Consider the following 25,312-nt stretch of genomic DNA (forward strand, 5'->3'; position numbering starts at 1 on the left):
TCCTTCAGCACTTCGAAGCATGATGACACTACAGTCTGGCTTAACTCTGGGACCGCAGTCTTCTTGGTTATTCTTGTTTACAACTATTCCACACCTGCCACCTGCTAGAGTGTGTGACTGTCATAGAGAGACTTCTAACTTCACTGGAGAAACGGCTCAAAGCACATGCCCAGTGGACATGAGATGGTCACAAAGTCTGCTTCTTGGGCAGCAAGCGAGACAAGAACCGTGTGAGGCTCACTCATCTGCGAACTCGGGCATCCCTGCACAGCATTCTTGTCCCTAGAGAGCATTCTTTTTTTTTTTTTTTTTTTTTCAGATGTTTATTTTTGAGACAGAGAGAGACAGAGTGTGAGCAGGGCAGGGGCAGAGAGAGAGGGAGACACAGAATCCGAAGCAGGCTCCGGGCTCCGAGCTGCCACCAGAGCCCGACACGGGGTTTGAACTCACACACCGTGAGATCATGACCTGAGCCAAAGTCGGACGCTTAACCGACTGAGCCACCCAGGCACCCCTGGAAGGCATTATTCTTCAGAGGGAAATGAGAGTAAAGCATGAGGCCCAGTCTCCAAATACTGACGGGCACTTTAAACAAAACCATCACTTTCCCTAAATGACAAGAGAGATCATAATTTTATCATTCTTGGAAACCTCTGGCGTTCCGGTCAGAGAAGGGCAAGAATTAGAGGTCTTTTCTTTGACTTTTTATTTACTCATGTGCTCACCCACCCAGCAACCCATCCACATGAGATAATAAAGAATAAATTTTGAATTGGTCATCTGGAGACTTCCATTTTGGTTCTGACTCAAGCAGGTGCCAACTGTGTAACTTTGAACAGATTGTTTAACCTCTCTGGTCCTCAGTCTCTCACGTGAACCGTGAGAACTTGGAATTATGTGATCTCTAAGATCCTCTCCAGTTCTGAAATATTCTAATTCATCCTTCTATTTTATTTTATTTTTTTTAGGGCCACAGCTTCAGCCTACCTACTACTGCACATTGCAAAGCTGAAAATAACCATTCAAGGACAAAATAGGGCAGGTACATGTGAACACTCAGCTTAGAAGCTTCTGGACAAAGAAGACAAATTCTAAAGGCTACTAAAATAACAATGACAACAACAAAACAACTGAATTATCCCTATAGAAAAATCCAAGTCAAGTCACTAACATCCTTGGCGTCTGCATCAAGAATTGTAGCAAAGTTTGCTAGCAAGTAGTCTGGGAACATTAAACACTTCACCCAACATTTCTCTTTTAAATTGCCTAGAGTCTGATTACTGTGTATGATCGGTTAAGTGGCTCAAGTGACAGCCAAGAGAAGATGGATAGAGATGGACGGGGAAGAAAGTGAAGACAAGCGTGGGCTTGGAGACAGAGACACATGGGAAGGGGCTAAGGTCCGGAGGTTTCAATGAAGATCAAGAGATCAGAACATGGGACAGTCATAAAGACTACAGAGGCAGAACTGATGCGGGTGGCCACAGGGGCCAGGAAAGGGGAGTGAGCCTCTCAAGTAGAGTGAGGAAGGGGTGCTGGAGTTTAGGAGGTAAAGGAACTGAGACACCAGTGCGTTTGGGCTTGTCCATGTTTACAGTGAAGCTACTCAAGATGATGCCAGGACGTGGTTCACGGAGTCTGCAATGGACAGAGAAGGGAGAAGAAGGGGAAACAAGCAAGAGCTAATAAACGGCATTCCCAAAGGGCAGAACCCTAGGCTGCGGCCACCACAGACTTAACAAACACATCTCAGGTTGCACAGGACTGGGATATTATTTGTTTACGTTTATTTGTTCATTTTGAGAGAGAGAGAGAGAGAGAGAGGGAAAGAGAGAATCCCAAGCAGGCTCTGTGCTGACAGCACCCTGATGCAGGGCTCGATCCCACGAACCATGAGATCATGACCTGAGCCAAAATCAAGAGTCAGACTAACTGACTGAGCCACGCGGGTGCCCCAGGACTGGAATATTCTTAACTTTTTCTCTGAAAGATTTTCAGACATACGGGGAAAGGTCAGAATAGTACAATTGTTAATATTTTGTCACATATGCATTCTCCTACTCTCTCTCTCTTGCTTCTCTCTCCACACATGCCTACCATTTCTTCAGTCTCCTTTATTCTAACACAATTCCTTAACCTTTCTTTCTTTTTAATGACACTGAAATTTTTGAAGAGTACAGGCTAGTTATTTAAAATATCCCTCAGTTTGGATCTGTCTGTTATTTCCTCATGATTAGATTCGGGTTATATATTTTGGCAGGAATAAATGATGAGTCTTTCTCAAGTATGTTACATCAGAAGGCAGATGACATTAATTTGTCTCATTACTGGTGATATGAACCTAGATTACTTGGTTAAACTGGAGTAAGGTAAAAGGGCCCACAGCGACCACCACCTGGCTAAGTGCAAACAGGCTCGTTAGGCGACGCGCCCCCAGGCGCCTGGGTGGCTCAGTGGGTTAGGCATCCGACTCTTGGTTTTGGCTCAGGTCATGATCCCACGGTTGGTGAGTTTGAGCCCCAGCTGGCAATGTGGAGCCTGCTCGGGATTCTCTGTCTCCCTTTCTCTCTGCCTCTCTCTCATGCTCTCTCTCTCTCTCAAAAATAAAATAAATAAACAAAAATCTTTTTTTTAATTTTTTTTTATTATTTATTTTTGAGAAACAGAGTGAGACAAAGCATGAGCGGGGGAGGGGCAGAGAGAGAAGGAGACACAGAATCCGAAGCAGGCTCCAGGCTCTGAGCTGTCAGCACAGAGCCTGACGCGGGGCTTGAACCCACGAACTGTGAGATCATGACCTGAGCCAAAGTTGGACACTCAACCAACTGAGCCACCCAGGTGCCCCTAAACAAAAATCTTAAAAAAAAAAAAAAAAAAAAAACTTAAAAAAATATCCATAGGCCCTAGCTGACCAATGGACTACTTACTACTGAGCACAGGTAGCAAAACAAAGGAAAATTCCATGTGTTCCCATACCTCCTCACCCTTCCCTCCTTAGCTACAGCCCCCCACCACTGCCTCCTGGCAGACCGTCTCTCCTTTGCTGCTCCTTGGCAGAATATTCAATAAACTTCATTTGCCTTTGCTCTGCCTCAAGTGACTTCTTTCACCACCAGACCCCACCCGATCGGATGGATCGCCCCACAGCGGCCACGTAAAATTCTCTACCGTAGATGTATTTATTTGCTCCCTCTTTACAATTAATAAACAATTTGCAGGAACATGCTTTAGGACTGTGTATATATTCTGTTCTCCAAAATATCCACAGATAATTTTTGCCCAAATCAATTCTTTCTATGGTAGTTGCAAAAATAGTGATTTTCGAACTCATTCTCTCTACATTTATTAGGATTCAGATTGTTAAATGCCCCATTTAAAGCCTTCTTTTATTCAACAGGGCAATGGAACAACACAAAGATTACACGAAGCCCATCTTATGGAAGTTTTCATAAGAACTGCAATCCTTGGCTACACCATAGTTCAGGAAAATATGAAGCTTTAGCCGTACGATACCGAAATAATAAGCTAAATCAGTAGAACCACGAAAACGACAGTTTACAAGTAACCGTGAGCTCTCTATCATATGAATTTCTGCCAATTTTGTAAAGAATCATTATCAGGAAGATCTCAATTTTTAAAAACTATTATATTTTTAATTATGTAAGAAATTTAGCTATGTAAAAGTGCTACTAGCATTTTAAATTATTGAAAAATTTTCTCATAGGAAATATGTTCTATTCAACAATTCAATCATGACCTCTAATCCTCACTCGGAAAAAAAAAATTAAATGTCTTGACTGCAATTCTGTTTTATGTCTCCCCTGTTATTAATTACTAATCTGAGTTATATTGCCACATTCATTCACCCAAGGTCAAATACGATCAGCATTAAATTTTTGCCTTTTGCAGCTGCTGAAAAGATAAGGCAATATAAAGCCATAATTGTGTAAGAAAAGTGTTCTGATTACAGGAAATAACTGGCAAGTGGGCCTCAGGTAATGCCCTTTCTTATACTCCGTTGAAATATGTCTCTTTGTAACAGGATTTTCTAACAATTAACAGGATCCAACTAAAAGCTGGCTCCTTTGTGAATTGTCTAGTCAAGGCTAGAAGCTGGTAAAAAGCATTTAAATGGGGGAGGTGGGACTTCATCCTCTTCCGGTAATACTTTCTACCCCCCAAGAGCTCATGATTCTAGAGTGGGTCTCTAAATAGTCCGTGGCAGAGTCTCTTAATACTTAACATTTCTAAAAGTAGAGGTGGATTAGTCACACAACGAATAAACAAAAAATATGAAGATGCATTTAATAGGTGTGAAAAATGAAAAGGATGTTTGGTTTTTGTGTGCCTGTTTCATACAGGCAATAAATGTGTTTGTAGTACCATTCCTATATAAACCTCAAGACCCACACATTATCATATCAAAAAGTGAACAATTAACTAAAAATTATTATTGAAAGGGATCATAGGGGCGCCTGGGTGGCTCAGTCGGTTAAGCGGCCGACTTCGGCTCAGGTCATGATCTGGCGGTCCGTGAGTTCAAGCCCTGCGTCGGGCTCTGTGCTGACAGCTCAGAGCCTGGAGCCCGTTTCAGATTCTGTGTCTCCCTCTCTCTGACCCTCCCCCGTTCATGCTCTGTCTCTCTCTGTCTCAAAAATAAATAAACGTTAAAAAAAAAAAAAAAGAAAGGGATCACTTTCAGATTCTGTGTCTCCCTCTCTCTGACCCTCCCCCGTTCATGCTCTCTCTCTGTCTCAAAAATAAATAAACGTTAAAAAAAAAAAAAAGAAAAAGAAAGAAAGGGAAAGGGACCACTTTCAGATGCAGAAAGTGGTCTCCTTCCACAAAGAAAAGTACTTGTTTAAAATGATTCCCTAAACTCTGTGCTGACAGCATGAAGCCTACTTGGGATTCCCTCTCTCCCTCTCTCTCTCCGCCCCTCCCCTGTGTGCTCGCTCTCTCTCTCTCTCTCAAAATAAATAAATAAACATTAAAAAAAAAAAAAAAGATTCTCTAAGGGGCGCCTGGCTGGCTTAGTCAGTAGAGCATGTAACTCTTGATCTCAGGGTCATGAGTTCAAGCCCCATGTTGGGCGTGAAGCCTACCTTACAATAAATAAAATAACATAACATAACATAACATAACATAACATAACATAACATAACATAACATAACATAAAATTCCCTAAGAGAACTTTTATCGTGATGAGCACTGAGTATATAGAATTGTTGAATCACTATATTGTGCACCTGAAACTAACATAACACTATATGTTAATTATCCTGGGAGTTTAAATTGATTGAATTGGTTAATTAAATAAAATGTAATGATTCCCAACTGATGCCAACAAACCAGGGATATAGTATATGATACAGGCTGAAAATGAAGATTTGGCAGTTTTGACATACTGATGATAATGAAAGCCATGAGAGTAAAGTTACTGAAGGAGAGCATTCGAGTGACAAAGGAAAAGGCCTGAGAGGAACCCAGAGGAATCCTAATATTTAAAAGTTGGGAGAAAGTGGAGCCCTTATAAACAGTTCAGAGACACAAGGACAACCAGGAGAATGGGCCGAAGCTAAGGGCCATGAGTGCAAGAGTGCCGAGTACTGCCAGGAAACCAAGCAAAATAAGAACTGAAAATGGTCCAGTGGGCTTCAAGGGCATTCAAGAACTTGTCAAAATCATTTTCCGTGGGACGGAATGAACCACGAGAAGGTGGGAGACAGCACTGTGAACGTCCCCTTCAGGAACAAGCTCTGAGAGGGAGGAGAGTCAGTGGAGGGAACCAGAGGGAGAGGGAAGGCCTTTCTTCCAAAGGGAAAGGAAAAAAACAGTTACAAAAGGCCATTTTGGACAATGAGGAAATTCTGACTATGAACTCTATGTTCAACAATATTAATCCACCAATGCTACAATTTTTTTCAGTGTGATACAGTATTACAGTTATATAAAAGAAAAACCCTCTTTTTAGGACACTCATGCTAAGTATATAGAGGTTAATATCATAATGTCTACAGTTTTGCTGTCAAATGGAGAAGGCACAGGAGACGGAGAAAGGGAAGGAAGGGAGAGCGGGAGAGAGAAAATGGTAAAGGGTTACAAGCTGGTGAACCCAGCTGACGGGGATGTGGGTGTTCGCTGTATTAATCTTCCATCTTCTCTCTGTAGGTTTGCAATTTCTAAAGATAAGAAGTTGGGGGTAAAGTAAAACAGAACGACATGAAGGGAAAAAAACGTACCCAAACCCAAAGAAAAGGAGAAAAAGAGGAAAGGCACGCGAGCACGTTAAGAGTGTTAATACGGTAGCAGCTAAGGGAGTAAGCAACAGAAGGGGGAAATGAATACCCCCACCCCTCCACAGGTACCCGCAGCTATAGAGCATATTGATGGTCTTTGGGTGGCAAGAACTTTAAAGAGCATCTCATCTGATGTCCCATTTCACTGAGGAGGAAAATGAGGGACATCCCAGCTCACAGAGATTTCTGCTATACCTCACGATGCCAATAAAGACTGCTTGGTGGCAGTTATAAAAGAAAATCCAACAGTAACAAGAACGGCAAAGGCCCCTCTAAACTTGCAGAAAACTCCTCAGAGATCAACAAAGATAAAGGAAACAATGTCATTGATATTTTTTCCATGAAGGCCCCAAATTTAAATATACAGCATTGCAAAGGACTTAACTTTGGGAATGTGGAGGTGGTAGATACAGGACTGGGGGCGGAAGGAGGGGAATCTCTCAGGCAGCTGTGAATGGCTTGCTCATTAGATTTTTAAACAATAAATAAACCAGACGTTATTCCAAGAACTAAAGAAATATTTGGTTTACTAGTTAGTATTTTTAAACTTTTAAGTAAAAATAAAGAACAAATATTTTTTAAAAGAACAATCTCCATTAGAGAAAATTTCCATTTCTCATAGCTTAAAGCATCCAAGTGCACAGCCAAAAATGCTACATAGCCTTTGTAGGCTCCTCAGCACTTAGGGAAAATGAATAAATGCATTTCTAAGTGGTTTCCAGGGAAGAAATAAAAGAAAATAAATCATCGTGTCCTCAGAGTATTCCATGGGGGAAGAAAAGGCAACAGATTATTAATTCAAAATACATCAATATAAAATTTTAAGGATAAAGCGAAGCTCAGGAGAATGAAATTGCAATGTTTCATTTCCATTTTTTTGATAAATTCCCATTTTACAAGTCAGGGCAGCACATCCAGAGGGGCATGGACTTTGGAATCTGTCAGAGCTGGTCCCAATTCAGGTGAACTAGGACATGACTTTGGACAGTTCTTTCATCCAGGTTCAGTCTCCTCATCTAGAACAGGAAACTAATCAAAGCTTTCTCCAAGAGTTTTGCAGAGAAATAGAAATAACGAAAGTAGTAGGCAATCAATATAAATGACAGCTATGATTGTTCCCTTCCCCGTTGCGTATCACAAAAGAAGCGAAAGAATAATAATACAGCATTGATGCTACTTCTCTACATGCAAGGTAGATAGCCCACAAGAAGGGGTAGCCTCGATTTTATATGTGGGTTACTTTTCCTCCAAAATGCCATGATACACTAGGAGGCAGAGTTCTGTATTGAGGCCGAATGACCAAAGTGGGAGGGAAAAGCCCTTCACTCTAGTCAGACCATGAGAAACAGGAAGCAAGCCCTCACCCGGGCTCTGCCACTTACTAGCTATGTGTCTGTCCTTAAGCAAATCACTTTGCCTCGCAAAGCCTTGGTTTCCTTTTTTTACAAATTGAGAACAACCCTTCACAGCCTGTAGAGATCAAATGTATATGAAGGGGCCCATCCAACTATAAGAGCACTATGCAAATAAAAGGTACTTTGTAGGGGCGCCTGGGTGGCTCAGTCGGTTAAGCGGCCGACTTCGGCTCAGGTCACGATCTCGCGGTCCGTGAGTTCGAGCCCCGCGTCGGGCTCTGTGCTGACAGCTCAGAGCCTGGAGCCTGTTTCAGATTCTGTGTCTCCCTCTCTCTGACCCTCCCCCGTTCATGGTCTGTCTCTCTCTGTCTCAAAAATAAATAAATGTTAAAAAAAAAAAAAAGGTACTTTGTAGGAGTAAATTTAATTAAAGTTAGTTTCCAAGAGCAGCGACATTGGAAGGAACCGTAGAAGGGTGTGACGGTTGATGGCAAAAAAAACCCACTGTACTCAGAACTCCTTGGGTTCAAACCCCAACTCTGGCAGTGGTTAGTAATCTGACCCCGAAAAGTACTCACTCGCTGAGCGTGCGAGCCTCTTCAAACTACACAAAAAAAGAATAGTAACGCTTGACTCAGGTTTACTGCAAGGATTAAATAAAAAGTATGCAGAATATTGTGAACACTCTCTAGAATATAGTTAGTAATCAGGAAATAATAGCTATCATTTTCTATCAAGAGCTTTCAAAACATTCATAACCCTTAACACAATAAGTTCGTATCTAATCACCTGAATATGGGAATAATCCAAAGTAAGGAAAAACACTACATAAAGAAATTCTTCTAAGTACTGTTTATATTAGTGAAAAAAAGGTCCCATGTTAGAGGAATAATTAAGAATATGATGATTGGGGCACCTGGGTGGCTCAGTTGGTTAAGCGTCTGACTTCGGCTCAGGTCATGATCTCACGGCTCATGATTTCAAGCCCTGAATGGGGCTCTGTGCTGACAGCTCAGAGCCTGGAGCCTGCTTTGGATTCTCTGTCTCCCTCTCTCTCTGCCCCTCCCCCGCTCACACTCTGTCTCTCTCTCTCTCTCTTTCTCTCTCTCTCTCAAAAATAAATAAACATTAAAAAAAAGAATATGATGATCTATCCATTAAATGAAATGTTTAGTAATGGTTAAAATGTTTACAAAGCATTTATAACAACTTGAGAGATGTTTATTTAACAATTTCTTAGTGCCAAAAGCAAGGCTACAAAAAATTAACGTTTAGGATGATCAAAAACCTACACTATACCAAAAAAAAAAAAAAAAAAAAAAAAAACTGGAAAGAAACTATCAAAATGTTAACAGTTGTTGTCTCTGGATAGTGGAGTGAGGAATATTAATTATTTCCAAATGCTTTTCTATATTTTACAGTATTTCTAAATGAGAAAAACTTTTTATGGATAAATATAAGTAAATACCGTTGCTTCAGTTTTCAGCAGATTTATTATTACAAAGTCAGAATAAACATTGACTAATATATTCAACAAGAGATAATGGAAGAATAAAAAAAACTATAAGGGAATACTTTGACAAGTATATGCTAATAAAGTAAATAGCTTAGATGAAATAGGCAAATTCTTAGGACACAAAATGCTGAAAATGACTCAAGAAGAAATAGAAAATCTGAATAGATCTATAACAAAAGTAGAAGTAATCAAAAAACTACCCACAAAGAAAGGCCCATGTTCAGCTTTATTTATTGATTTATTGATTTATTTATAGAGAGGGAGAGAGAGAGAGAGAGTGCACAAGTGGGGGAGAGAGGCAGAGGGAGGGAGAGAGAGAGAGAGAGAAAATCCATGCTGAGCATGGAGCCCAATGTGGGGCTTGATCCCATGACCCTGGGATCATGACCTGAGCTGAAATCAAGAGTTGGATGTTCAACCGACTGAGCCACCCAGGAGCCCCTCTACCAAACAGTTAAAGAATTAATATCAATTCTTCACAAGCTCTTCTAAAAGATGGAAGAGAAGAAGGAATTGCAACTCATTCTATGAGGCTAGTATTACCCTGATAACAAAACCACACAAAGACACCCCAGGGGAAAAAAAACTATAGACCAATATCTTTTATGAATATAGATGCAAAAATCATTAACAAGACACTAGCAAACTGAATCCAGCAACATATAAAAAGTATTATTATACACCGTGACCAAGTGGGATTTATCTCAGGAATGCAAAATTGGTTCAACATCTGAAATTCCATTAATGTATACTGTATCATAGAACAAAGGGCAAAAACTACATGATCGTTTCAATACATGCAGATAAAGCATTTGACAAAATTACACACCACTTCTTAATAAAATAATAAAAGCAATCAATAAACTAGGAATAGGAGTGAACTTCCTCAACCTGATAAAGAGCATCCTGGAGAAAGGCACAGCTACTATCATACTTAAAGGTGAAAGACTGAATGCTTTCCTCTATGATCAGGAACAAGACAAGGATGTGTATTCATGAATTTCTATTCAACAGTAAGAGAGGGTCTAGTCAGGAAAATTATGCAAGAAAATGAAATCAAAGGCATAGAATAGAAAGGAAGAAGTAAAACTATCTCTATTAGCAGATGACACAGTTTGTAAATAGAAAATCCTAAGGAATCAACCAAAGTCTTGGGATACAAGATCAATATACAAAAAGCAATTGTTTTTCTATACACCTGCAATGAACAATCCAAAAATGAAATTAATAAAGCAATTCCATTTTGTAATAGCATTCAAAAGAATAGAGTACTTGGGGTAAATTTAACAAAGGAAGTATAAAATGTAAATTCTGAATGCAAAAAATAGCGTTGAAAGAAATTAAAGACCTAAATAAATGGGAAGACATTCCATGTTCATGGATCAGTAGATGTAACTGTTAAGCTGGCAGTACTCCCCAGATTGATCTACAGATTCAATGCAAGCCCCATCAACATTTCAGATGGCTTCTTTTGAGAAACTGACAAACTGATCCTAAGAGTCATATGGAAGTACAAGGGACCTGGAAAGCCAAAACAATCTTGAAAAAGAAACAAAGGTAAAGGACTCAGAATCCCAATTTCAAAACTTTCTGCAAAAGCTACAATAATCAAGACAGTGTGGTATTGGCATAAGGAGACACATAGATCAATGGAATAGAATTCAGAAACCCTCATATTTACAGTCCATTGATTTTTGATAAGAGTGCCAGGACTATTCAATGGAGAAAGAACAGTCTTTTCAACAAATGGTCGTGGGGTGACTGGATATCCACATGCAAAGAATAAATTTGTACCTCTACCTCATACCATATATGAAAATCAACTCAAAATGTATCAAAAACCTAAATGTAAGAGCTAAAAATATAAAACTCTTAGAAGAAAACATAACCATAAATAATCTTGGCTTTGGCAATGGATTCTTTGTTATGATACCAAAAAACAAGCAACCAAAGAAAAAATAAATTGGACTTTATCAAAATTACAAAACCTTTCTGCTTCAAAGGGTATCATCAAGAAAGTGAGAAGACAGCCCGCTAAATGAAAGAAAACATTTGCAAATCTTATACTTGATAAAGAACTTATAACTGGAACATATAAAGAATTCTTACAACAAAACAATATAAAAACAAATGACACAACTAAAAATGGACAAATGATCTGAATAGACATTTTTCCAGAGATCTACAAATGGCGAATGGGGTGCCTGTGTGGCTCAGTCAGTTAAGTGTCCAACTCTTGACTTCAGCTCAGGTCATGATCTCACCGTTGGGCTCTCTCTGTGCTGACCGTGTAGAACCTGCTTGGGATTCTCTTTCTCTCCCTCTCTCTCTGCCCCGCCCCTACTCATGCTCTCTCTCTCTCTCTCTCTCTCTCTCTCTCAAAATAAATAAACTTAAAAAAAAAAAGACATTTTACAAATGGCTAATAAACACATGACAAGATGCTCAATATCATTAGTCATTCGGGAAATGCAAATGAAGACCATAATGAACTACCATTTCATACCCACTAGGATGGGTATAATCAGAAGGACAGACAAGTGTTGCAAAGGATGTGAAAAAATTGGAACCATCATAGGCTGCTGGTGGAAATGCAGAACGATGCAGGCACTTGGGAAAACAGTTTGGAAGTTTCTCAAAATGTTAAACATTGAGCCACCATATGACCCAGCAATTCTGCTCCTAGGTGTATACCCAAGAGCACTGAAAACATCTGTTGACACTATAACTTGTACACGAATGCTCATAGTAGCATTGTTCATAATATAAAAAAAAATAGAAACAACCCAAATGCCCACCAACTGATGAATGGGTGAGTGTGCATATTCCTACAATGGAATACTATTCAACAATTAAAAGGAATGACATTCTGAGTCATGCTACAACATGAACTTTGAAAACATTATGATGAATGAAAGAAGTCAGACAGAAAAGACTCCATATGATCTGGTTACATTTATATGAAATGTCCGGGAAGAGTCCGAATCTATAGAGACGGAAAGGAGATTAGTGATTGCCTAGGGCTGGGGAGGTAGGGTGTAGGGGAGTCACTGCTAATGGTTTGGGGGAAGGATATGAGAATGTTCTAAAATTGATAGTCGCGATGGTTGTACAGCTCTGTGAACATACTAAAAACCGGTGAATTAGACGCTTTAACCTGGTGAGTTGTGTGGCATGTGAATGATATCTCAATAAAACTGCTCTTTTTAAAAAGCAATGCAGGAAAACAGTTTGACATTTCCTCAAAAAGTTACACACAGAATTACCGTAAGACCTGGCAATTTCACTCCTAGGTATATACCCCCAAAGAACTGAGGACAGGGACTCAAACAAGTACACGTACATTCATGTTCAAAGCAGCACTATTCACAGTAGCCAAAGAGGTGGAAATAACCCAAACGTCCATCCACAAAGGAATGGACACACAAAATGTGGTCTCAACGTACAATGGAATACTATCCAGCCTTAAAAAGGAATGAAGTATGAAAGATGCTACAATCTGGATGCTAAGTGAAAGGGGGCAGAACGTACATTGTATATGTGACATATCCAGGATAGGTACGTTCACAGAGGCAGAATATAGACGGGTGGTTGTCAGGGGCTGAAAGGAGAGAGAAATTGGGAGAAACTGCTTAATATAAAAGGGGTTTTGCTTTGGAGTGATGGAAATGTTTGCAACTAGAGAGAAGGGCAGTTACACAACTTTGTGACTGTATCCAATGCCACTGAAATGTTCCCTTTAAAATGATTAATTTTATGTTATGTGTATTTCACCTCGGTAATTTATTTAAAAGAAAAACCAATCCAAAAATCTAAAGTAATATTTCCATTTACCTGCAACATTTTAAAAGTTGAGAAGTATTTCAAAAAGAGAGAATTCACTGTTATGAGTTTGGCTTGGCCTTTTTGTTTGTTTAACCTAAGAAATTTGGCGAAATTTAAAGAACTCTATGTAATCCTACATATAAAAAGATAATTACTCGCTTTACTCTCTTATGGTAAATTATGACCATGGAATTAGCTCAGTTGGAGCTTTTGAAAGATTTACAGATTTGAAAGAGTTAGTACATCTCCCTACTGTGGGAGATCGGTTTTGCTAACTCATGGAGCAGAACAGCATTTGATTCCCAAGAGAAAACATCACACGCTAATTAGTAGAGAATACTCTGCATCCTAAACTGTCCATCTTAAGCCTGAGTGAACTTCCAAAAGCAACATGTGGAAGAGGAATTGGGAAAATTATCTATAACCTAGACACCAGAGGAATGGAGCGTGAGAGTGAATAATTCACATAATCTTCCCAGTTTGTTTGTTCTTTAAGTTGCTTGTGGAAACTATGTCTCTTAAACACTCAAGTGAGTTGCAACTTGGTAGGTATGAGAAGCTCAGTATGAAATAAACAAAGGGAATACTTAAGCCTCTAATTATATAGGGGTCTTGGGGGGCATGTCATGTATTTAGAAACAACACCCTTTTGGGGAAGCAGATGATCTTGTATTTCCCAAACTCTACCTGGAATATTCTAAAAACATGGGGCAAATCTCATGAAGTTCTGTGTTGAATAGCTATAAAAAATAATCCGATCACTGAGTTACAAACTCTAATAAAAAGTCAACGATGCCACTAAACACCACATAGGTATGGATACAGCTATTTATAAGCATATCGAATAAACAGAGGTAAATGCACAGAGACTTTCTTGTTCCCTGCCACAGAGTTTTAAATTGAGATTTTATATTGGTCCATTTTCAGCTGAAATCAAATCAAACATAAACTCTCTCTTAGATAATACTTCACGGCACATCATAAATTCAGAGCTACATCTTCCTAAGTTATGCCAATGTTTAACCTTCGGCTCAAGTGATGGTGCCTTGTGCACCACCACACCGGGCTGGCGGCTGGAGGGGCAAGTGACTCGACGGGGGAAGGGGAGAGGGCGAATCCGGTGCACTCGGCTCCCGGCTCCCCCGTTCATTCACAAAGACAGGCACCCCCACCCCACCCCCGCTGGCACTCACCTTGCTCAGATCTCATGTCTTTCACAGACGAAGTGCCACAGCCCATGTCTTCTAAATTATGTGTGGTCATGAATTTAACTCCTCATTCCAAAACAGTGTGAAACGTGTGTCCCTTTATGCTGCGAGGAGCCACTCCTAGCTGACCCGCCTCAGTCAGAGATCCTGATGAGGAAGGCACAAGAGGGAGGGAGGGGGAGAGGGAAGCGCCCGTTAACAGCAAGGTATCTAAGGGCTTCTCGGCAGGATTCATTTTATGCTTCTTCTCAACTGCTGTTCATCATGTGATGTGGAAAGTGATCAGACATAATCTAATCCTGGTGCATTTTCCAAAACACAGCAGCCGCACCGGAGCAACCATAGATTGCTTTTCTGCTACACATAAATTATATTCCGCCCCCCCTCCGCCCCGTCTAGGTCAGATCAAGGTCTATATAAAATAAAGCATCAAAAATGGAAAGAGAAATGGAAATGTAAGAGCGTACAATTTTCTAATTGAAATACGGGGAATGGGATATGAAGGAGCTGATAGAATTTAACTGTTTTAGTTTTAAGTTCATAATTAAATCTATTTGGGTTTTTAAAAACACAGATTGGAGATGATGAGACAAAACAACATATTTAAAAACCTGTGCCAAAATTCAAATCAAAGTGAGTTCCTCAACACTGTTTCTCAGAACCGGTTGGAAAGCTTGTTTTAAAAAAAGAGGCCGAAGGCCTCCCCCCCCCACCCCCACCCCCTGACTAGAGTTCCAGAATCAGGGAGAGTGCCCTTTATGTTTGTTTGTGGGTTTTGTTCTTTCTTTCTCTTTCTTTTTCTTTCTTTCTTTCTTTCTTTCTTTCTTTCTTTCTTTCTTTCTTTCTTTCTTTCTTTCTTTCTCTTTTTAAGGTAGCTCTATGCCCAAGGTGGGGCTTGAACTCAGGACCCCAGAAATCAAGAGTCAAGTGGCAAGCTCGTGTCCCTCCTCGTGACTGTTTTGGGTGATGCTGCCTTTATTTTGTATTGCTCCAAACCAGCCTGATCGAATCTATCTGCATTTCTTGATAGGAACAAGGTCAAAAAACAACTGACTTGGGACCCTACCAGGCACATCTATTTTTCCATTAGCAGTATGCTAAAAGCTTGAAAATTTTGACTCAACTAAAGAAAGAGAAAAATGAACAAAATACCTGAATTATGGAAATATCATTAAAACAATAATAACCTTAATAAACAGATATTCTGATCAGAGCGCGGCCTAATTCTTTTATGTATTGAAATAGTTAACCCTAGTCAACGTTGGGGTATCTCCAAATTTGACAGGCACTTCTATCCGGTCTTTCTTACCTACATCATGGATAAAAAATGTTAACAAGGTCAGCTCCAAGGGCATTCCACTCCGGCCCGTTCTCCAGGGTCCCTGAAGATCCATTACATTCATACTCTCTGAACATATCTGTTCAGTCAGGTGGTAAATCCACCCATTGCAACTATTATCTTATTTATCTATGAGGCATCCTGGGAAATTTTGCTAAAAATTTTCATGAAATTAAGATATATACTTTGACACCTTGACATTCGGGACTATCCCAGCCCCAGAAGAAGAAAACAGGAGGAGGAAGAGAAGGAGGAGGAGGAAATCAGTTTGGCATGATTTTAAATAACAGAATCATAGAAGTTTAAAACTGGGAGAGACCTCTAAAATTACCTAGAAATTGGGAATGCAAACTGGTTCAGCCACTCCAGAAAACAGTATGGAGGTTCCTCAAAAAATTAAAAATAGAACTACCCTACGACCCAGCAATTGCACTATTAGGCATTTATCCAAGGGATACAGGGATGCTGTTTCGAAGGGGCACATGCACCCCCATGTTTATAGCAGCACTGTTAGCAATAGCCAAAGTATGGAAAGAGCCCAAATGTCCATCGATGGATGAATGGATAAAGATGTGGTATATATATACAATGGAGTATTACTCGGCAATCAAAAAGAATGAAATCTTGCCATTTGCAGCTACGTGGATGGAACTAGAGGGTATTATGCTAAGCGAAATTAGTCCAAGAAAGGCAAAAATCATATGACTTCACTCATATGAGTACTTTAAGAGACAAAACAGACGAACATAAGGGAAGGGAAGCAAAACTCATATAAAAACAGAGAGGGGGACAAAACAGAAGAGACTCTTAAATATGCAGAACAAACAGAGGGTTACCAAGGGGTTGTGGGAGGGAGGAATGGGCTAAAGGGGTAAGGGGCATTAAGGAATCTACTCCTGAAATCATTGTTGCACTATATGCTAACTAACTTGGATGTAAATTAAAAAAAAAATAAACATGGTAAAAAAAAAAAACAAGAAAGAAAAGAAAGCACTCTAAACATTTACTCCTCACAAAAACATTGAGCTAAGTACATTATTATCCATTTACTGATATTCCATGTACCTGAAAAAAAAAAGCCTGACCTATAGTAATAAACAATAAACAAAATTTTAAAGAGAAAAAAAATAAAATAAAATTACCTAGAATTTACACAAAGTGCAAGGAAGTCAAGCGACTTGCCTGATGTCATATAGACACCGTGGTCGTCAAACTCTTGCATATTACCATCGCCTGGGGAGCGTTTAAAACTCCCACTGCGCGGACAGCACCACATTAAATGAGCATCTCTGGGGGTTAAGAAATACTGATGCCTGGGTCCCAGCCCCAGAGGTTCTGATGTAATTGGTACCGGGTGGGATTGGGCATCAAGAGCCTTTTAAACTCCCCAGATGATTCTAATGTGCAGCCAAGTTTGATAGTCTTTAATAGAGACGATGTTTTAGCGAACCCATGACGACACCTGAGGATCATCACATTTTCCTCTAAATGCTTTGACTCCATCTGTTTGGAATAAAATTTTTCCAAAGGTCATGTCAATCTTATAAAGCCGTGGTTTCGGGCGTCTTATTCTTTTCTCCTTTTTGAAACTGGAGTGCTATTTACCCATCACCTGCCTTCTCTCCATACTTAGAAATTTCTTACAGGTTCTCTGCAGCACCTATGAGAACACATCTACGGGGGCCCTTCATCACCGTTTGAAGTAGTTCATCTCGGCCTGGTGACCTCCTCCATGTGCCTAGGTCAGTGCTCTCCAACGTAAGTATCATAAGACTCACCAGGGGGAGGTTATTAAAAAATGAAGACTCAAGCTTTACCACCAATACTCAGATTTAAGCAGTCTGGCGGGCCTGGGAATCTGCAATTAAAGTACAGCCTCCAGAGGCACCTGGGTGGCTCAGCCAGTTAAGCGTCTGACTTCGGCTCAGGGCATCATCTCACAGTTCGTGTGTTCGAGCCCCACATCGGGCTCTGTGCTGACAGCTCAGAGCCTGGGCCTGCTTCGGATTCTGAGTCTCCCTTTCTCTCTGCCCCAACCCTGCTTGCTCTCTCTCTCTCTCTCTCAAAAATGAAATAAACATCAAAAAAAAAAAAAATTAAAGTGCAGCTTTCAGGGGACTGTGACACAGGCACTCCCAGGTCTCAGTTTGAGAAACACTGCTCTCCATATCTCCCTTGGGCTTCGCGTTCATCTTTATGGTATTTATTCTACTCCTTTTTGTGAATACATAAGAGTAGGGCATTGAGCAGGCAACACTGATGCAACGATAAGAAGTGAGATATTTCAATCTTGATTTTCTTTTTGCAGAAAAAACATAAAACAGTATCTCTCCAAAGGTATTTGGTTCTCAGCCACCCCTCAGTTCATGACGCCACAAACAAAATTCCATGTAAAATTCACTAGAAGCTAAAGAGCACCAGACTCGAGTATGTTTCTGTCAGACTGTAAGATCCCACGGCTATCTTTCTTTCTACGTACTCCTCCTTGAACCTCTGGCACCTACACAGTGCCTTTCACACAGCAGGTGTTTGAGAAATGCTAAATGAATTAATGGAGATTTCTAAGTCAGACTCCTTTAAAAAAATGAATTGCTGAAAGTCATTATTGGTCTGTGATTTGCTGCAGATACATGCTATTCGAATATATAAAAGCCTTTTATTAAACCAGAAAATGGGTAGTACTTAGACATTCCTTTTTAAAGAAGATTTTAAAATCATGATGGAGAAAAAACTGAGGATTGTTCTAGAATTCTTTGGTTATTAGGAAACAACCTGCTGTTCGAATTTTTACCTTATTAAGTAACAATCACTAAGCGAATTATTCTCAAACTGTTTTTCTCCTTCAGGTAACAGGTAAAACAAACAAAAAAGCTCCTTTCAATGCTCACCAAAACAAGAGGTGGCTAAGGCCAGGTGCCACTTTTTACTCCCACACTCTGTCCAAGCTAGACTGCCATCATCCACTTAAAGGCAGAGAGGAAAACAAGTTTTTAAGCAGCGTAGGTACCTTTGAGGACATCTCTAGCTGGCTGTTAAGCTGATAAAAATGATTTGGGGATTTTCCATTATTTGAGAAAAATCTAAGTTTCTTCCATTTCTGGCCCTCTGTCATCACTAGAAAAGCATTTAGTGTGCTAAAGAAGTCTCTGGAGAAATGATTCCCTCGGGCCTGAAAGGGGTCCTCTGGCTCAGGAGGTGGGGAGTTTCTGAGGGTTCACAAAGACCCCGGAATGCCATGGTCAGTGACATGTACCACTGAAAAGGTAGATCTCGGCAAAAAAAAAACCAGCTTGAAACCTTCCCAGAGCGGCTGCCCCTACCAATATCTATACGCCAAAGATGGTTTTAAAGCACAAACATGAAACAGTGACTCATCACTGGCGCTCACTTATAATCTGCGAAAGAAAAGGCTTCTAAGGCTTCTGCTAAAAGGCTTTTACTGTAAGTGGGGGCAGCCAGGGTAACTGAAGGGCAGAACTGTTTGAGATCCGGCTCTCTTCATCCCACTTTTCACTTCCCAAGGTGAAAACACAAGAAAACAACAAGAGATGGCCCTTGGAGCCAACCTAACCTCGGCCATTAAGCACCCTCCAAGAGCTAGCCCGGCCTCCCCAAGTTGTTCTTATCCGTTCTGAACTTTATTGTATTACCAAGCGCATTCTTATTGGACTCCCACATCTCAGCTCAGCCACCTGGGCCTTGATTCTGCCTCTGGCCTTCTAGATTTGAATGGCGTGGTTACCCATGCTCAAAACTCAGCCTTTCTCAGAGATGCAGCCTTTTATGAGAAATTCCTACTCTAGTTCCGGCCCTGCGGAACCCAAACCCAGAAGCCATAGTCATTCAACCGGCACCACACCCCCAAGCCCAAAGTGGGAGTTCAGTTGGCAGGTCTAATTCTTCCCCCGGGTTCATTCTCTCCAGTATTCATCAAAAACAAGCGTTCTGTAGCCTGATGTCTGTGGCCTAAACATAACCAAGGGGCACAGAGTGGGGCAGAGGAGTCCTTGGCAGATGGCCCTAGAGAGGCCCCTTCCAGCCCAACCTGTGCAGTGGAACACTCTAGCGTTTCCTCGTGTCCAGGCTCTCGAATGAATAAGGGGCGGTCTGTGAGCCCAACCTGGTGAGTCTTCCTCGCTCTCATCAGATGAAAGGATAAGAAGAGGGAGCAAACTACACTGACCACCAGAAGGTGTCTGAAGGCATGTGGTACCATATTGACAGGATGGGAAGCAAGGGGCAGCTTGGCCTGGTGCCAGGTTTTCCAAAATATGTCTGTGGGAGAGTAGTTCTCTGTGCTTTAGGATTCCGGGAATAAGACAAAAAAGGCCCCACGGTCAAGTAAGACAGATTTCCTGACTGCAGGATTCCTCACGTCCCAAACAGCCTCGCAGGGGACAGCTTTTGAAGAAAAGCATCTCAAGAGTATATACTGTTCCTAACTGCTTGTTCCTAACTACCTACTGATGGCTCAGTAGAGCCCGGGGCTTAGAAGTCACACAAACTGGCTGGCTCAGTCATAGAAGATGTGACTCTTTTTTTTTTTTTAATGTTTATTTATTTATTTTGAAAGAGAGAGAGAGCCTGCGAGCAGGGGAGGGGCAGAGAGAGGGGGAGAGAGAATCTTAAGCAGGCTCCGTACTGTCAGTACAGAGCCCGACACGGGGCTGGATCTCACCAACCATATGACCTGAGCGGAAATCCAGAGTCGGATTCTTAACCGACTGAGCCACCCAGGTGCCCTGTGCAGGCGACTCTTAATCTCAGGGTCATGAGTTCAGGCCCCACACCGGATGTGGAGCCTACTTTAAGTAAATGAATGAATAAATGAATATTAACTTTTGTAAAAAAAAAGAAGAGGTCAAACAAACCAGAGTTTAAATTCTCAGCTAGTCATTAATTCCTCTACACCTCGCTTTTCTCATCACAGGAGTAATAATGCCTACCTTACAGGCTTGTACTGAGGAGCTCAGTGGTGGGGGAAAAAAAAAAAAAAACCAGTTTGAACAAAAAGCAATTCTTCTTAGCTGATGAGTCAGGAGGGGTCACGCACCGGTGGGTGCCCGCCCCGCTAGGAGTGCTGAAACGGGACTGTGTTTGCTCAAATCTCTTCCTTCAGAATGCTTGGTCTGGGACCTCCCAGAGACTAAAACCCTGGGGCGTCTGCTCCTTCTGGGGGTAACTGTAGAGTCATAAGAAATGGCCTTTTTTTCCGCTGAGAGCACAAAGACCCGAAAGCATGCTATGCCGGTAATAATAACAATGTAGCGAAAATCACTACTATTTGCTAAGGACCGCTATTTACCCAGCACAGTGGGTGCTTTCTATTTCTATTATTCCAGTCAATCTTAACAGCAACTTTTAAGGTAGTATCATCACCCCCATATTACAGATGAAGAGCTGAGACGCAGAAATTAAATATTGTACTCCATGGCACAGCTGTGTAGGAGCAGCGCCGAAGACCCATTCTGTGTAATAATTAAAGAACAAAAGTGTCCACGAAAAGGTCGGCTACCCCTTGGTGGCAGATCAAATCCGATCAGTCTATGCAAGCACTAAATCACTCAGGAGAACTCTCGACCATCGCAAGGAATTCTGTTTCCCTTTCTTGCAGAGAGATACAAGAGGCCAAAGGGGCTCAGAAGATTTCTGAACACAAAGTTGTGGAGCGGGGTTCGGGGACTGCCCCCGCGAAGGGGCTGGAAGGGTTTCCCAAAGTATCTCTTCCCTCATTTCTAGTCCTCACCCGAGTGACCGCAGAGTTTTTCCAAATATCGCGCTCATTTGAAATAGGCTGCGACCCTTCCCATTGCAAAGTCAGCTGTACATCCTTTTAAGGTGATGACAGCCGACTGGGAATCCAAATCTTTGAGAAAAATCATTCCGAGAAATTGCAAAGCAACAAAACAAACTGTAAGGAGCGCATGTTTCCTGTCCCGTTGCTACCCAATATATGTTTATAATGTAGACTTCCGCTTGCTCAAAATACCCGAGAACAAACAAACATATTACCTCTTTCTTCCGCTTGGCCAATGCAGAGGTTTTTCCTCACCCTGGGTGTTTCAAGAGAAACAAACACAAGAAAAAACCTTGTCTACGAGGGGGTGCACTGGTCTGAAAGAGAAGAGGTACAATCCCAGCTCTCTCTGGAGCACCCTCCCCCCACCAACACACGCGCACACACACGTGCAAGCACGCATGCATTCACACAATCTGCAACTCACATCTCTGCAGCTCTCTGCAGGGAGAACTCTTGCTGAAATAAATCAAGAAATAAACACACATGCGCACACACGAAGAAATAACTCAAACAGGCCACGGCTGCTTTGCCTTTCAGCCTGGAAGGCGAGCTCGAGTCAGAGATCCCGGAGAGAGGCTGGGTTGGCCCGTGAGCCACAGCCATCTGCCCCAACCCTGCCCCGGGGGAGATAAAGGGAGAACGCTCGAGTAATGGGCTGCGGTCACATGACTGCTTCCGAGGGGACCAGGCTCTGTACAGGCAGGACCAGGCCGCTGTTTGCATACATAATCTGCATGGATACAAAATACACAATGAATTTTAAAGAAGGGCAGAAAAGCATTCAGTGGCTCTTTAGGATAACTAAGGATGACTTTTAGGCAACATTACCGTAACCCGGGTATGACCGAGAGAAGTGGAAACACTAAACATTCCTCCTTAGGGCTCGAAAAGGCACGGGCTTAAGGGAGCGGCCTTGGCTGCTGTGCTGCAAATGCATTTACATGACAGTTTTATTCCTCTAGCTATTCTATTAGCTGCTTGACGGAGAACCTATCTGTGAAAGAGAGCTTCGCCTCCCTTCATCAGCAGAAAGGAAATTGAAAGTTGACCTGTCATTTTGCTGAGCTCGCTGAGGAGGGGGAGGAGAAAGACCCATTTGAAGAAGCAGGTGCCCATATCAGTACCGGCTGCCACCAGCCACAGTTCTGTCGGCTTTCGAGGCAACGCAGCGGATTCTGGCTCCCAGACTCTCATACTGACGGCAGCTGCACCCACAGCAATTTTCCTCCCAAATTCTGCCTGGCTGGTTACACGGCATATGCTCTTGAGCTTCCCAGCCTTGGGCACTGCAAGCTAGGATTTAAAGGACTCTGGCCAAGATCATATCATAACCCCACCCAAGCTGCTCTTTAGCCAATTCCTCTCTGCGATCGAGAGCCATAGGAGATCCAGTAAAGTGGTTACCTGAGCTTGCTATTTAATCTAATGGAGTCACTTTAAAAATCACTGGAAAGGCAGCTCTGGGCTTCTGCACTCCTATTAGCATATTAAATATTATCAGAGGGCCTCATTATGAGGCAATACAACCATACAGGTTTCCATGGTAGGGACTCCAAGACTAAGACCTAATGAGGCTGCCATACACAGTATAAATGACAGCGTAATTACCCAGGCTCTCAAAAGATAGTGGACAAAGTCACTCTACGGCCACTGTGTTTCCAGCCAAATGCCTATTCAATCCACGGTGATTAAACGATGGCTGTGTCTAGATACGGTTGTTCCAATGTCACCCCTTCTATGTGAAGCCTTTCCTAAATCACCAAAGGGGAGTTAGGCAGTCTTTTCTTCTGGTTCCACAAGCTCTGTGCGTGCCCACTTACAGAGCTTCCCAAAGTGCGCTACAATTTGTCCTTTTACATGCGAAATCCTGAAAGGGAGGGATCCATGTCATTCCTCTTGGCATTCCCAGCCCCAAATGCCTAAGAGGTACTCACCAGATATTTGTCTAATCGCAGAAAGGGAGGAAAGGAGGGAAAGAACTCGTGGTGTAGGTGGCTATTTTAATGGCCGGCCCCTGGACCATGAATTGCATTGGCTGTAGCCTTTGTGTGATCTGTCTGAAACTCAGAATTTGCTTAAAATGAAGAATTTCACCCTATTTTCCCACTGTACAAAGAATGCCAAAATGGGACTCGGAGCACCACAAAGAATCTTATAGCCAGCCAGCCTCCACTGTTGAACGAATCAGCACTGACATATGTGAACAGCAATGATAATAACGTGTATTGAGCGTGTGTACTAGGTTCTAGGCACTTGTTAATTTGACATGTGTTAATCTTATTTAATCCACACACCATCCTATTATCCCTGTTACGCTTTAGGAACTCTAGCCCGAAGTCAAACGGCAAATGAGTGGCAGAGCTGGGATCTGAACCCAGGCACTTTGATTCTGGAACTCCTGCTTATGATATCCTTACTCTATACTGCCTCGGTCAGCACCTTATGTGTTGGCAAAGTGAAGGTTCCAGCCTCTTCTCAGATGCTCTGTGACTTTCCTCCAGCTGAGCAGGGATGTGTTCTCCCGGCCTGAAAACAGAAAAAATAATCGGCAAAGTAATGCTAACAGTTTTAAACTCACTCGTTAACAGATTTGTACCCCTCACAGTCAAGGGCGATTCCTCTCTCAGTGGGCACATCATCCTATGAAAACAGCCAACAGGAAAGGTGAGGGTTCACTTCCCCCCTAGGAAAAGGTCAACTAAGATGGCCTGTGCTCTTCAAGTCAACACATCGTCATCGAGCCACCCCTACGTGGCAGATACTGTGCTGAAGGATGGAGACGTAAATGGCGAACAAAATGGACATGATCAGGTGAGGCAAACACACAGGTGAATAAGTCATCAAAATAAAATCACAAATTACAATCTTTCTCTCATATCGAAATATAAACACCAGGCATCTAAAACAGTGCTAGGCACAAAACAGATCTTTATTACACGAATAAATGAAAGCAAATCAGTATGATAGGATCTCTAGTAGGACAGCTGAGGGGCACAGAGAAAGAACCCCATCCCCAAGAGGGGGATAGAGGAAGGCTTTCTAAAAGAAGTGATGCTGGAGTGCCTGGCTGGCTCAGTCAGTAGAGTGTGTAACTCTTGATCTCAGGGTTGGGAGTTCAAGCCCCACGTGAGGCATAAAGTTCAGTTTAAAAATAAATACATAAAAGTAAAGAAAAATCAAAGAATGATGCCCGGCCCTCAGGCCCTAATGACCCAGCAGTCAACCAAGGAGAAAGGAGGTGAGGGAGAGAAGAGGCAGACAAGAGGGACGCGTATTCTTGCGCATGGGCGTATCTTACAGTACTTAACAAGGATGTGAAATGGGAGAGGGAAAACAAAAATCAGCACGAACGGAGTTCCGAACACGGCCATTAGACTTACAAGTGGGTAGAGAAAAGTGCCCGTCTGCTATGACTGAACAATGGCAGCCTCTCCAGCTTTACAGGCTGGACTCCCCTCTTTCGTGGCTGTCTGTCCTTCCTTCCTCACTTCCCCATTTCCCTACTGGGTTTGCCTTCACCTCCCAAGTAGACATAGTCTCACATGCTTGGCTCGCGGTCTGCCTCTGAGGGAACCCAAGCCAGGACATTCGTCTAGTCTATGGCGGCAGCAAGCTACAGAAAGAGAGGAACAGAGAGGGCTGATTACCTCACAAGGGAGAGACTGAGCGTTGCAGGCAAGGCTCCCCTACCTCGCAAGCCTCCTGACGTTGGCCACACTGCCATCTTCTACCAAGGAGAAGTAATGCTAATGGGCAGCTCCTCTTACTGGTCATGACACACACTGAGAATATGCTGGACTCGAGACAGAACAGCTGGGTTTGGGAAGAGACTGAGGAAAAAAAAAAAACACCCGATGTGTGCAGATCTATCGGGTGGTGAGTACTTAAGGTGTCTGTCCACGCATGGCCCCTGATACAGCAACGCCCGATAGCACTCCTTTGGACGGTAGAAAGCAAAATACTGGAACT

General features: G+C 42.1%; 1 protein-coding gene across 1 annotated transcript in view; it reads right to left on the minus strand.

Moving 5' to 3' along the window:
* The window catches only part of PPEF1 (protein phosphatase with EF-hand domain 1), a 107,943-nt gene that overhangs the window by 77,470 nt on the left and 5,161 nt on the right, over positions 1 to 25,312 (minus strand). The window contains exon 3 of the mRNA XM_019431696.2: positions 14,190 to 14,351. Within this exon, the coding sequence (XP_019287241.2) occupies positions 14,190 to 14,259 (70 nt within the window). The 5' untranslated portion in view covers positions 14,260 to 14,351. The remainder of the gene's footprint in view (positions 1 to 14,189; positions 14,352 to 25,312) is intronic.

Source organism: Panthera pardus, unplaced genomic scaffold, assembly GCF_024362965.1.
Source record: "Panthera pardus isolate Hobbes unplaced genomic scaffold, ASM2436296v1 HiC_scaffold_27, whole genome shotgun sequence".
In the NCBI taxonomy this organism is placed as follows: Eukaryota; Metazoa; Chordata; class Mammalia; order Carnivora; family Felidae; genus Panthera; species Panthera pardus.